The sequence below is a fragment of the Halteromyces radiatus genome (genome assembly GCF_025201355.1).
Source record: "Halteromyces radiatus strain CBS 162.75 chromosome Unknown BX664scaffold_1, whole genome shotgun sequence".
NCBI lineage: Eukaryota > Fungi > Mucoromycota > Mucoromycetes > Mucorales > Cunninghamellaceae > Halteromyces > Halteromyces radiatus.
In genome coordinates, this window is record NW_026251687.1 from 116,353 (window position 1) to 129,916 (window position 13,564).

General features: G+C 31.9%; 6 protein-coding genes across 6 annotated transcripts; all 6 read left to right on the forward strand.

Moving 5' to 3' along the window:
* Positions 1–1,203: 1,203 nt before the first annotated feature.
* BX664DRAFT_271131 (complex proteins associated with Set1p component shg1-domain-containing protein) lies at positions 1,204–1,957 on the forward strand. The gene is made up of 3 exons (XM_051541130.1): positions 1,204–1,352; positions 1,407–1,531; positions 1,597–1,957. The coding sequence occupies exons 1-3, from the start codon at positions 1,263–1,265 to the stop codon at positions 1,706–1,708; spliced, it is 327 nt and encodes a 108-aa protein (XP_051404070.1). The 5' UTR covers positions 1,204–1,262; the 3' UTR covers positions 1,709–1,957.
* On the forward strand, positions 1,943–3,187 carry BX664DRAFT_318858 (2,3-diketo-5-methylthio-1-phosphopentane phosphatase). Its single transcript, XM_051542831.1, has 6 exons — positions 1,943–2,072; positions 2,171–2,263; positions 2,330–2,385; positions 2,473–2,616; positions 2,703–2,835; positions 2,909–3,187. Exons 1-6 carry the CDS (start codon positions 2,001–2,003, stop codon positions 3,152–3,154), a joined length of 744 nt encoding a protein of 247 aa, XP_051404071.1. The 5' UTR covers positions 1,943–2,000; the 3' UTR covers positions 3,155–3,187.
* A 346-nt stretch (positions 3,188–3,533) lies between these two features.
* Positions 3,534–5,148, forward strand: BX664DRAFT_256187 (cation efflux family-domain-containing protein; the record flags this gene model as incomplete). Its single annotated transcript, XM_051540452.1, has 4 exons — positions 3,534–3,729; positions 3,792–3,885; positions 3,975–4,249; positions 4,352–5,148. 4 exons carry the CDS (start codon positions 3,534–3,536, stop codon positions 5,146–5,148), a joined length of 1,362 nt encoding a protein of 453 aa, XP_051404072.1.
* Positions 5,149–5,326: 178 nt separating this feature from the next.
* BX664DRAFT_318860 (60S ribosomal protein L37) lies at positions 5,327–6,255 on the forward strand. The gene is made up of 4 exons (XM_051542832.1): positions 5,327–5,414; positions 5,721–5,856; positions 5,942–6,043; positions 6,114–6,255. Exons 1-4 carry the CDS (start codon positions 5,412–5,414, stop codon positions 6,140–6,142), a joined length of 270 nt encoding a protein of 89 aa, XP_051404073.1. The 5' UTR covers positions 5,327–5,411; the 3' UTR covers positions 6,143–6,255.
* A 606-nt stretch (positions 6,256–6,861) lies between these two features.
* On the forward strand, positions 6,862–10,875 carry BX664DRAFT_318861 (ATP-utilizing chromatin assembly and remodelling N-terminal-domain-containing protein). The gene is made up of 13 exons (XM_051542833.1): positions 6,862–7,034; positions 7,148–7,323; positions 7,384–7,486; positions 7,540–7,677; positions 7,793–7,889; positions 7,971–9,014; positions 9,090–9,268; positions 9,372–9,452; positions 9,520–9,636; positions 9,695–9,911; positions 9,965–10,360; positions 10,468–10,581; positions 10,670–10,875. The coding sequence occupies exons 1-13, from the start codon at positions 6,907–6,909 to the stop codon at positions 10,778–10,780; spliced, it is 2,901 nt and encodes a 966-aa protein (XP_051404074.1). The 5' UTR covers positions 6,862–6,906; the 3' UTR covers positions 10,781–10,875.
* Positions 10,876–11,626: 751 nt separating this feature from the next.
* Positions 11,627–13,562, forward strand: BX664DRAFT_318866 (alcohol dehydrogenase). Its single transcript, XM_051542834.1, has 5 exons — positions 11,627–11,919; positions 11,989–12,052; positions 12,137–12,860; positions 12,958–13,049; positions 13,134–13,562. Exons 1-5 carry the CDS (start codon positions 11,687–11,689, stop codon positions 13,473–13,475), a joined length of 1,455 nt encoding a protein of 484 aa, XP_051404075.1. The 5' UTR covers positions 11,627–11,686; the 3' UTR covers positions 13,476–13,562.
* The last annotated feature ends 2 nt before the right edge of the window (positions 13,563–13,564 follow it).

Sequence of the window (13,564 nt, forward strand, 5' to 3'; positions counted from 1 at the left end):
AATATACCTGTGTAACAAAAGTCAAAAGACAAAAAGAATTAGATAAAAATGGTATATATAATATATATATATCAAATATTTACTTACCCTTTTGGAGGTCCACGTTTCTTTGCACTAGATTTTTTTTTTTTTTTTGTATAATAAAAGATTATTTATTCGTATTTTGATATTTATGTATTTTTTTTTTTTTTTTTTTTACCTGTCTTTGAAGGTACAAACTGTGTTGGCCAATCTACAACTTTTGCATGTACTTCCCAATCCGTCATTATCACATTTAATTTTTTTCCGTCTACAACCATCACTAAAAAAAAAAAAAAAAAAAAGAGTAATAATAATATAAATAAATAAGTAAATAAATAATCAAATCAAATCAAATCAGTATAATAAAAATCTTCTTTTTTTTTTTATCTTATTATTTATATCATTTGCTTACCATGCTCTACTAACTCGTATTCGCTTACTGTCATGCTCAATATCAGATACGTTTACTTCACTAGATTGTTGAAATGGATGAGGTTGTATAGGTTGTGGAAATGTGGATCGAGGATATATATAAGAATCATGTATTCGATGATTAGAAGATAGTGGGGTATATGGTTGTGGTTGTAAAGGTCGTAATGAAGGTTGTGTATCCTGCGGTATTGTTGTTCGTTGTTGTATAGGTTGTGTTTGATATCCATTGTGTTGATCTGAAGATAAAGAAGGAGAGGTAGAAGATAGATTAGATGAAGGAGGCCATTGTAAAGGTGAAGACATATCAACGATATATTTCAAATGCTGAGTAAAATTATCAATGATATGAAAATAAGTGGAGAAAAATGGAAACCCGGGAAGAAAAAGCGAAACGTAAAAAAATCTTTTTTTTTTTTTTTGAGACTAGGTACCAAAAGCGTTCAATTCCCCCTACACCATTTGGAATACCGCGTAGAATCTTATTGGTCGCGACGCATTTTTACATTGGAACAATGAAAACATCTTTTTTTTTTAAAAAAAGTTCTTCGTTCATAGTATGACGATATTATATGAACCTGAACATCAACAACCTCTCTCTTTTTTTTTTATTAGCTTTTACTTTTATTTTCTATATATATATAATAAAATCGATATGAATGATCATTCTAAGTAGAAAAATGACAAGCTTGGCGGTAATTAAAACATCGTTGTTGTTGCTACTGGATGAATTTTTCTCATTTTTTTTTTCTTCTTCTTTAGTTCTTTTTGCTTTACTCGTTTGTTTTTTTACTTTTTTGTCGAATTTTGTCATGTCGGCTGAAGAGATTGTTTTACAACTCAAACGGAAAGGAACTTTTGATGAATTACGAAAACGGTTATTAGCAGATTTTCAAACTGAGGTAGTGTATATCTATTTAATATTTATTTATTTTGTTTGACTAACTGTATTATAGCCTGCTGGTCAACAATTTATGAAAAAGATACAAGACTTTATGGAAGATATGATAACTAAGGATCCCTCATTATTAGATAAGGACAAATCAGCTTTTCATTCTTTAATGTTGAATGAAATAGAAAAGTAAATTTTATTTTAAAATAATAATAATAATATAATTAAGTCTTTTATTTATCTTATATTATTAGAACTGGAATGTATCAAACTATTCAAAAAGAAATTGTGACAACTCTTATGCAAGCGGACGATTTTCAAAAACGTGTAGAAGACGAAATGAATACTGTTTTGAACAATTTGTGATACCCCCCCTCCTTCTTTCCTTCTCTTAGTCATATCTTTTATTATGTTTATATATATATATTATATTTTAGACTATTATTCGTATTATTTTTATTTATATTAGTATTTTTTTTTTTTACTTTTCATTTTGTATACATCAATAAAATAGTGTTTCTTCTATGTTGATTTGACTACAAATGGGATAGTTACAAAAAGACTGGTGGCTGTAGGATTGAAAACTCCGCGTATTATTTTTTTTTTATCTCTTTTGTTTTCGTGTATATATACTCATTCATCCATCATAAAAACTTTTATGGATTATAATACTGTTGTCCTTGATATAGAAGGTACTATTACACCTATTACCTTTGTAAAGGACGTATTGGTAAATATATATATATATATAAAATATCATGTCTTTTTTTTTTTTATTCTCTCCTTTCTTTTCTCTTTTTTGATTTTTACTTTTTTTTCTTTTTCTAGTTCCCTTACGTTACCAATGGTCTTGATGCTTTTTTGGATAGATCTTGGGGAACTTCAGATTTAGATCAATACATTCAATTATTACGTGAACAGGTAAAATAAAACTTAAAATACAATACTAGATAACAGAACGTCTTTTTTTATTTTTTTTTATTATAGGCTGAAAAAGATGTCAAAGCTGGTATACCCGAAGCTGTTGTGATTCCTCCTACTGGGTAATTGATTATACTACAATTATATAATCTAGTTACTTATAGAATATTTTTTTTTCTTTGTCTTCTTTATATATGTATATGATCAAGATCATCCTCCGTTGAAGATATTAAAGCCGCAATCAAACAAAATATTCATTGGCAAATGGCATCAGATAGAAAAATTGGTGCATTGAAAGCATTTCAAGGATATATGTGGAAAGAAGGTTATGCATCAGGTGAAATTGTTGGCATGTAAGTGAAAAAAAAAACTAATTTGAAATGTTATATGATCATTCAACACTGTTCTTTTTTTTTAAAAAAAAAATCAAATGGGATAGTGTATATGATGATGTTGTACCTGCACTTGATCGATGGAAAAAGGAAGGCAAGAATATTTATATTTATTCTTCTGGTAGTGTTCCAGCTCAAAAACTATTAGTTGGACATACAAAACAAGGTGATTTATCCAAGGTAAAAAAAAAAAAAAAAAAAAGAAAGAAATCTTTAGTATTTTGAAGCTTATATTTATATTGATAACATGTAGTATTTTTCTGGTTATTTTGATACATCCATTGGTCTCAAAGTGGAAGAACAATCTTATTTGAATATCTCCAAAGAATTAAAGATTGATAATAAAAATACCATACTCTTTGTAACGGATAATATCAATGAAGTTTATGCAGCAGAAAAGGCAGGAATTCAAGTAGTAATAGCTAATCGACCTGGAAATGCTCCTCTTCCTTCTTTAGATTCATCTTATAGAATAGTAACTACATTTGATTCTCTTTAATAATAATGATAAACAATTCTATTTAATTAACTATTTAATCTCTTGTCTTTTTTTTTTTTTTTTTTTTTATCTATTTTTATCAATTGGATACTTTGGTAGAGTATTTTGTGTGACGATAAAATTGGGGATGAGGTAGGGTGGATGCAACTCAAAAAAGTAAAAATTTCCAGTGAGCTGTGCCTTAAATCCTTTTTGTCACTTTTTTTTTTTTTTTTTTTTTGGCATGCGACATTGATTTCTCTCTTTTTCTTTTCTTTCTTTTTTTTTCACCATCTAACCCAGTTTTATATACATCTATAAATAATATATTTTTCCTTTATTTCATACCATGTTCTCATCATCAGGGCTTGACCTCCCTACTCATGCAGACTCAGCAGAGATGGGATACGGAAAAAGTCTTGCTTTTGATGCTGCAACTACATCTACCATTGGTTTTTTAAAACATTCACTTAGTATCATCCTCGATAATCAAGACTCCAAACAAATATTTTATTTTTTACTACTCAATCTTACATATATGTTTGTTCAATTGGCTTATGGTGTTTGGACAAATTCTCTAGGACTTATATCTGATGGTAAGAAGAAAATAGATATATTTATAAGCTTGAAACTAATTCACATTTTTGTTTTATAATAGCTATTCATATGTTTTTTGATTGTTTGGCATTGGGAATTGGTTTATTTGCTTCTGTTATGAGTAAATGGCCTTCAAATACAAAATATTCTTATGGGTAAGTATAATAATAATAATAATAATAAAATTTTATCAAAAAAAAAAAAACAAATGAAAATGAATAATTAATATTGTTATTTTTCATAGATACAATCGAATCGAAACTATTTCAGCTTATTTCAATGGTATCTTTTTGGTGTTGATATCAATTTCTATTGTTATGGAAGCTATTCAACGATTACTTGATCCTCCAGAAATGAACACTAAACGATTATTACTTGTCAGTTTTGTTGGACTTGTCGTTAATTTGGTGGGAATATTTGCTTTCAATCACGGACACGCGCATGGGCATGGTGGACATGATCATGGTCATCATCATCATCATCATGGACACGATCATGGTCATAGTGCAAATATGGAAGGTAAATACAACATATATATTTATCTTATATATCTGTTCTATATTCGTATATAACTAATATGATACTTTTTTTTTAAATATATATGTATATATATATAATCAGGTGTCTTTTTACATATCATGGCAGATACATTAGGTTCAGTTGGTGTGATTGTCTCAACATTATTAATTAAATGGTTTGGATGGACTGGATTTGATCCTATTGCTTCGCTCTTTATTGCTATATTGATTGTCATGTCAGTGATACCATTGATCAAGCATTCCTCAAGTGTACTGATGCTCGAATTGGATGATAATGTAGTTAGTCAAGTGGAAGGAACTTTGGAAGAAATCAAAGCGATGGATCAAGTATCTTCGATAGCTATGCCTAGGTTTTGGCCAAATGAAGCAAGTTCTTTAGTTGGATCTCTTCATGTTTATGCAAAAGATAATGTTTCCACTCAAGAATTAAGACAACGTGTAACAGAAATCCTGGTTAGTCATATTGATGGTCTCAAAGAAGTCTGTGTTCAAGTTGAATTACAAAACTCTCCTCGCCTACAAAGACAACAAACACCTACATCGAAAGGATTTTTCCATACTCCTCCTCCATTCAATTATATTCAACAAGAACAACAACAACAACAACCTATGTCATCACCTTATGGTATTGCCTCTTCAGCCGTCAATGCACCTCTCAATTATCGATCATCTGCTGTTCCATTACCCGCGTTCCCTACTGATACCACCAATAGCAGCACTCTTCATTCAAGCAACAATAATATGGTTCCACCCATTCTTGGTCAACATCCTGCTTCTACTTTGGCTTCTCCTTCACCACTTGCTCGTCAAACGCCACCACCTACTATAGTTCCAAGTGTTATTTCAGGTGCAATGAAAAAGCAAACAAAGAAAGAATAGATTAGATAGATATGTTATATTATATTCGCAGTATATCGGTCACATTTGTTTTTATATTTTTTTATTTTATTATTATTATAATAAATATTGGAAATTCAAAAAAAAAATACTCTTTTTTTTTTTTTTTTTTTTTGTATGACATCTTTGACAGATCTATACAATTTTTATTCCGCCCAACAAAAAACTTGCGGAGATTGATTAATAAAGTAAGAGGGATTCAAGGACCATAGTTGAAATCTTCCTTTCACTTTTACATATCCAATATGGTAATACTATACTTTATATAAATAAAGGAAGAGAGAGAGATCTGAAGGGACAGAGATGAACGGAACGAATATCAACTACTCGATGATTATAAAGATTGAAAATTGAATGAATGGAATAAACGGATGGATAGACGGATGGATGGATGGATGGATGGATGATATATAAAGATGGAGAGGACTGAAAATGACATTGAATTGAATTTGGTTCACTAACTATATTCTTTTTTTTTTTTTTTAATTATGAATTTATTCTTTTATATATATTATTGTTTACTGTCACCGTTATTATCGTTGTCGACATTATAGACTAAGGGTACCTCTTCGTTTGGTAAACGCCACACCAAGTCTCACACCTTGTGCCGTCGTTGTGGAAACCGTTCTTTCCACAAGCAAAAGAAGACTTGTGCTCAATGTGGTTACCCCGCTGCCAAGATTCGATCCTGTAAGAAAACGATATATTATATGTCCATTTTTTTAAAAAAAAAAATAGTTTATTCATTTCCTTTTTTTTTTTTTTTTTTTAATAGTCAACTGGTCCGAAAAGGGCAAGAGAAGAAAGACTACCGGTACCGGTCGTATGCGATACTTGAAGGTTGTCCACCGTCGTTTCAAGAATGGTTTCCGTGAAGGTAAAAAAAAGATTATAATTATTTTTTTTTTTGAAATATCATTAACAATATTTATGTGGAATCTTTTTAGGTACTCAAGCCAAGGCTGCCACTGCTTAAACGGTCAAACACCAAAAATCAAGAACGATATTATATTCTATTTAGTTTTTTATACTGTGTTCTTATTTCATGTTATTCTGAAAAACAAAATAAAACAGTAGTTACAGAAATCACGTCTTCCTTTTTTTTTTTTTTTTTTTTGATTTACTGATGGATACATCTGCATGTGACATTTACCATATATAAATGCATTATTTTTGCTTTATTTTATTTTGTTTTTTTTTTTTTTTTTTTTTTTTTTACGTTTTTATCTATTCTATCTTTATACATATATAATATCTTTTTTTTTATCTATTCTTATGGTGATTGATTTGATTTTATAACTAACTATTAATTTTTATGTTGATCAGTATATATGACTAGCAACTATTTTTTTTTTTTTTTTTTTTTTTTTTTTTGGAGAGCGGAATGTCCGCACTTTAACGGATATGCTCGATGCTCCTTTCCCTTTTCTATCCTTTTTCTTTTTCTTTTTCTTTTTTTTTTTTTTTTTTTTTTTTTCTATTTCCTTCAAAAATATTATTATTATTGACGCCTTGATTATACTTACAATATTGTCTAGTTCTCAATTGATATTGTATATAGGTAAGCAACAAAACAAGTTAGAATCTATTCTCCATTGTCGTTTAGATGACAGTGGACTTTTTTTACAGCGCGTCTTTTTAAGCCACTTCCGTGTTTCTCCCACTTTTTTTTTTCCTAACTTGATTACTTATTCTTTTCTTTCTTGTTTATCTCATTTGGTTCCATTTCTTCTTTTATAGATGCCTCTCTTGAAAAGAAAACAATTTCATTTATTAGATCCACCACCACTTGATCTAAAAGTCAAAGCATCTAAATCTCTTCCTGTCTGGTATTCGAATCTTACGAACGAAATCTTTGATGACTATCCGTATCCTTTTTTTTTTTTTTATCATTATCATTATTGTTATTAATATTACTTATTATATAATATTGTATTTTCCTTGACTTGATCTTTTTTAATCATCTTTCTTTTGAAAATAGAACTTATTTAGAGCGAACCACCCTTTACAAACGTCCCGTTTGGCAATGTGAATCTACTGGACGGTCTAATCTTACTTACGCAGAAGCCTTAGAAAGTGAACGTATCGAAAAGGAAAAAGTACAAAACAAACTATCAGTAGAACTTCAAAAGGCTGTATTGGAACGCGCTCAGTTTCGTAAGTAACAACTCTTGTTTGCATAAATACTTGTATATTAACTAATCTTTTGTTGAGTAGAAACGACTCGCTTAGATGCTGTAGTGGATTATGTTTACAATTACTTTGTTGATCGATATGTGGCTGGTGAACAATTAGAATGCTTGTGGGACGATGGGATTTTGTAAGTTTACATTACTACTACTATTGTTCTATGGCTAAATTCCTTTCTTATAGATATACTGCCAAAGTTCTTGAAGCTCCTCCTCTAGATGAACAAATAAATGATGAAGTGGAATATAAAATGCAACTGTTAGATGAAGACTTTGAAGGGATTGATGATTATATACAATCTGTACCTCGAAAAGATATCAAGTAAGTAGATCAATGGATGATTTACAATTAAATCATTGATCTTTAGTAGACGATATCTCATCCTTACTTTTTTCTTTTTTCTTTTTTTTTTCCTCGTACTCCTTCTACTTTCTAGGCGAGATCGACTAGCATTTTCCAAAAACTTGCTCAAGAAATTCTTACGTGAAGCGACTACTAAGGAAACATATATGGGTGCTCCATGGATAGTCAATGTAAGGAAGACATTAATATTACATTCTAGAGAAAGAAAGAAAATAAATACTTACATTTTTTCTTTTTTTTGATTTACACAGGATCAATTCGCAAAACGCTTCGACATTGATACAACATTACCGTCAGATCTAGATGCTGCAAAAACGTTAGCCTATAGCAAGTCACGGAAGATGCGATCATTATTAGCAGCTGAAAAACAAAAGGAAATCGATCAAGCGAAATTGGCAAGCAAGACAAAAGGCGTGCCAACATCTATAATAAAACTGACAACTGTACTTACAGAAAAAGATCGACTGGAAGAAGCAAGAAAATTAGAATCACTATTGAAATTTCCTATGGAAGATCTAGACTTGCCAGTTTACCGAAGAAATCCTCACACTATCATTACACCTGTTTTCCTTGACATGTCTCTTGGTAAATGTAGTGAATCTGAACCTGTTCCAAACCCAACTGGTGATTTCCCTCTTCGACCTCATCCTACCTATGAAACCGTAGCATCTGATTGTTTTGGATCCTTCTTGATGGTATGGAGTTTCCTCAATGTATTTTCTCGTCCTCTCTGTCTTTCACCTTTCAACTTGGACGATTTTGAATCTTCTTTACGCTACACGTCAACAGATTACAAATGCGAAATGGTATATGAAGTGATTGTGGCGTTATTGAATTGTATTATCCGACATCGACAGAAGACTCGTTATCGACCATCTATCTCTTCAATAACTATTGGTGATTCGACTGGATATCCTCGTACTCCTCTATTAGCATCCTGCAGCTTTCGACCAGGACAACTTCAACAAAGTGAAGTGAACGATCAAGAACAACGTACAAACGGTATAACTGCCAGCGATGATGACGGTGATAGTCATGATGATGAAAATGATGATAATAATGAAGGACGGTCACAAAATGGACAAAAGAAAAATGGGCTTCTAAATAACAACAATATCAAGACGATCAAGGAAGAAACAACAAAACTCAAATCAGAAAGCAATCATGAATGTTTAGAACGGGGTTGTGGAAGCACAGAAGTGGTGACCATTGGTAAAGATTGGGATATCCGACCCATTGCTATTGGAAATGATCGCGAAGGATGGGAAGATGTAATGATTGGATGCATCAATGACGTAAGTATTATATGATATTTAATCAAGAAAAAGATGAATTTAACTTTTTACTTTTCTCGTCGATATACTTTATAGTTGGCGATTGAATTGGATGAAGATTTGGCTTCATTTGACAGTATTCTTTGTAGTTTGGTACCTCGAATGAATTCTACAAACAGAGAAAGAGAAAAAGCATATATAAATCTTTCTTTAAAGGATAAATTGAAGATATTACAACTGTTGGTACATGCTGTCAATGAAACTGTGGATATCAAGTAAGTTGGAATAAAAAAAAAAAAAAAAAAAAAAACGAAAGTAGAGTGACAGGAATAAATCTGATCGTCTTCCCTTTTTTTTTTTTTTTTTGTTGATCGTTAGGGAATACATGGAAGAATGTCAAGAACAACTTACTGAACTACGAAGACAGAAAATTGATATCAATCGTGAAAAGAAACGAATGTAAGTTACTGTATATAAAAGGGAAAAAAATATTAATAGATATGTACAATTTTAATTTAAATCATAGCCAAGTCGAACGAAACGAATTGGAAAAACAATCTGAAGATACTACCAATGTGGAAGCTAGTGCTGAAGAGAGTGACTCTGGTGATTCTGATAATGAAAGCAATGTTGAAGAAAACATGTAAGCAAACTATTTTATCTTAAGTATAATATATTGAACTTTTGTTATGATGGAATAGTGATCGTGTACAAAAAGAAGCTGCTCATATATCAAGGCATGAATCTCGTCAAGCAATATTGAAACGGAAACAAATGGAACGAGAAGAATATGAAGCCAAGCGTAGAAAACTTTATCATCAACAACGACAAGAAGCACGTGAAAGAAATCAAGAATTGAAAGCCAAAGCCATCATTCGCAAAAAATTGGAAAACGATGAACGTCAAGTACAGAGAAAGGTAAAAGAAAAAAAAAATCAACTGTGACTGATATGATGAAATTTTTTTATTAGCGCGAACAAGTGGAACGGGATATGCGCAAATATAGTACATTACGATTCAAACCATTGGGAAGGGATAAATTCTACAATCGATACTATTATTTGGATAATATTGGTAGTGGATTCACTCATGGATCAGGAAAACTATTTGTACAAAGCCCAAGCGTAACCGATTTACTGATGATGCAAGAAAGAGGCAAGGAAAACATGATCAAAGATGAAGACAACAAGGACTCAACATCAACTAGCTCTTTATCATGCGGGCATGGAGGAGGATTACCATTTATCTGTCAGTTGATGGATCATCAAGGTTTATCAGACAAGGCATCCATGTTGAAACTAGACTTTGATAAAATGGTGGGTCCTGATCATTTGGAATGGTGGGAATCTTTTGATGATCCTGACAAGGTAAATTTATTTTATTATATTTTGCTAAAAGAATGAACTCATTTTTATTTATATTTTATTTTATATATATATATATTTATTTTTATTATTATTATTATTATTATTAGCTGAATGCTCTTCTAGATTGGCTGAATCCAAAAGGTGTACGGGAATACTTGTTGAAGAGAGAATTACAGAAACATTTACCTGGATTATTGGCTGGTATGAAGAAACACTCATTTGTAAGTAATACCGAAATGGAAAAAAAAAAAGAGACAGAGAGAAATAAAGCATGTGACATTGATGATCGCTTTCACTTTCTCTATTAAGGAACGACCGGTAGTGGAAGTGATCCGACGCAGCACAAGAAATAAACCTGGCTCACAGCATCAACCTCCTGCAGGATCTTGGCAATCATACACCAACAAATTAGCAAAGTAGCAGTATAGAAAATAATCCCTCTCCTTTTAGTATAGCTTTTATTAGTTGAAGTCATGTGTATTTTGACTCATTCTACTTGTTTATCATAATAAATACATTATATATATATAAGAAAGGACTTTTGTTACTAAAAGACATGGAATCTTGTATTATAAATTTGTGTAATGAGAATGGGACTAGTGATGGTATGGAGTATCCTATAAGAGTGAATATTGATCCATTAGTTATTGTCCGTCTCCAGTTTATTCTCAATCATCATATAATCATCGCTTACCTTTCATCATCGACCTTCAATAAAAACAAATCTTCCTCAGTATCGCTAACCAACAAAATCCAATTTTCCATCTTAACTAAGAAAAATCTTTCACAATGGAAAAAAAAAAACAATACTAAACTTTCATCGGAGCGCTAGAAGGTTTAGTATTTGTGATCTTCCTAAAACAATTGCCGGATGAACCTGATTCAAAGCGTAAATGTACCTAAAAAGGGGTCTGGATTTGAAATAAGTAACCAATGTTTAGGTAAAAAGGACCCTTGATCGTGAACGACTTTAGTAAGATGTAAATGATTTTCTTTTATTAGTATATTGTGTATTGGTTCGAAAAATATCTAATTGGATAACCATAAATAATAAGAGACTGGGTGTTAATAAAAGCAAAAAGAAAAAAAAAATGGATGTCATAGAATTCCCACGGGTAGAAAAACGTTCGTTTTTAAGTTGCGGGGGAGAAACAAGTGTGGGGTGATACAGCGCTTGAGGGAAAAAAAAAAAAGAGGTAAAGCTTGCTTTTTTTTTTTCTTCTTTTTTTTTTTCTTTTTCTCTTTTATTCTTTTCCTTCTTTTATTAGTTGTTTTTTTTTTTCTTTTCTTTGCACCCCTCTCTTTATATCATTCAATTACTATAGAATGGCAGCAGCAGCTTCTCGATCCAAAGTTGTTAATCTTTTGGGACTTTTACAAGCAGGTGCCAATAGTTGTCCCTGTCATTCACACGCTCATTCTCACTTTACTCCTACTGCCGCTTCTTTTGGCAATATGTTGAAATATGGTCGTAACTATGCTAGTGCTCAAGATAATAATACTGACTATGCTTTTGAAATGGCTGCTAGTAATATTCGTTTTGGTCCTGGTGTTACTGGGTAAAAAAAAGAAGTCTTCACTTATATATACATTATATATATCATCTCACCTTCTTTTTTTTTCAATAGTGAAATTGGTCAAGATCTCAATAACATCAAAGCAAAGAAAGTGGCTGTTTATACTGATGCAAATGTAAGTTGTTATATATATGATGGGTTATAATAAAAAAAAAAAAACTTGATGAAAGAAAGGAATAATAACATTTCTTTTATATAGATTGCCAAGTTACATCCTCTCAAGGCCGTGATTCAATCTTTGGAAAAGAACAATGTCAATTATGTTTTGTACGATACTGTCCGAGTGGAACCTACTGATACTAGTTTCAAGAGTGCCATTGATTTTGCTCGTACTCATAGTCCTGATGCTTTTGTTGCTGTGGGTGGTGGTTCAGTGATGGATACAGCTAAGGCAGCTAGTTTGTATAGTTCTCATCCTGAAGCTGACTTTTTGGATTTTGTCAATGCTCCTATTGGTAAAGGTTTACCCATTCGTCGTTCTCTCAAGCCTTTGATTGCTGTTCCCACTACTGCTGGTACTGGTTCAGAAACAACTGGTACTGCCATCTTTGATTATGAACCTTTGAAAACCAAGACTGGTATTGCCCATCGTGCTTTGAAACCCTTGTTAGGTATAGTTGATCCTTTGAATACCCGTTCCATGCCTTCTCAAGTTCATGCTTCTTCTGGTTTGGACGTACTGTGTCACTCTTTGGAATCATATACCGCTTTACCTTTCAATCAACGCTCTCCTCGTCCTAAGGATCCCATTGAACGTCCTGCTTATCAAGGTTCTAACCCCATCAGTGATGTCTGGTCTCTTCATGCCTTGCGTATGGTTGTCAAGTATCTTCCTCGTGCTGTCAAGGATCCTAGTGATTTTGAAGCTCAAAGTCAAATGTTGTTAGCTGCTACTTTTGCTGGTATTGGTTTTGGTAACGCCGGTAAGTTTCTTTTTTTTTTTAATATATATATATATATATATATATATATATTATTACGGAGAGCAATGAAGTACTCAATTTATCAAAATATATGTAGGTGTCCATCTTTGTCATGGATTGAGTTATCCTATTTCTGGTTTGAACAAGACTTATAAGCACCCTGGTTACAATGTTGATCATGCCATCGTGGTAAGTATAAAATAAATAATAAATATAGAAGGTTATATATTGGGCGATTAATTTTTTTTCTTTTTTTGGTGCATACATCATTAGCCTCATGGTGTCTCAGTTGCATTGACTGCTCCTTCAGTCTTCCGATTCACAGCTGCAGCTTGTCCTGATCGTCATATCGATGCTGCAGCCGCATTTGGTGCTGATCCTGCCCACGTCAAGGAATCCATGGCTGGTGAAGTATTGGCTGAAAAGTTGACTCGATTCTTGGAAGATTTGGGCGTTCCTAATGGTTTGGGTGCTCTTGGTTATGACTCTTCTTATATTCCTGCTTTGGTGGAAGGTGCTTTACCTCAACATCGTGTGACCAAGTTAGCTCCTGCTGGTGAACCTGCTAGTGAACAATTGGCTTCTATCTTTGAAAACTCAATGTCCAATTATTAGTTATAGGATGAATCAATTTAGTGGTATGGGGGGATTGATTTTTTTTTTATGCATTCATTGAATAAAAGGTTCTATCTTTTATTTTTATT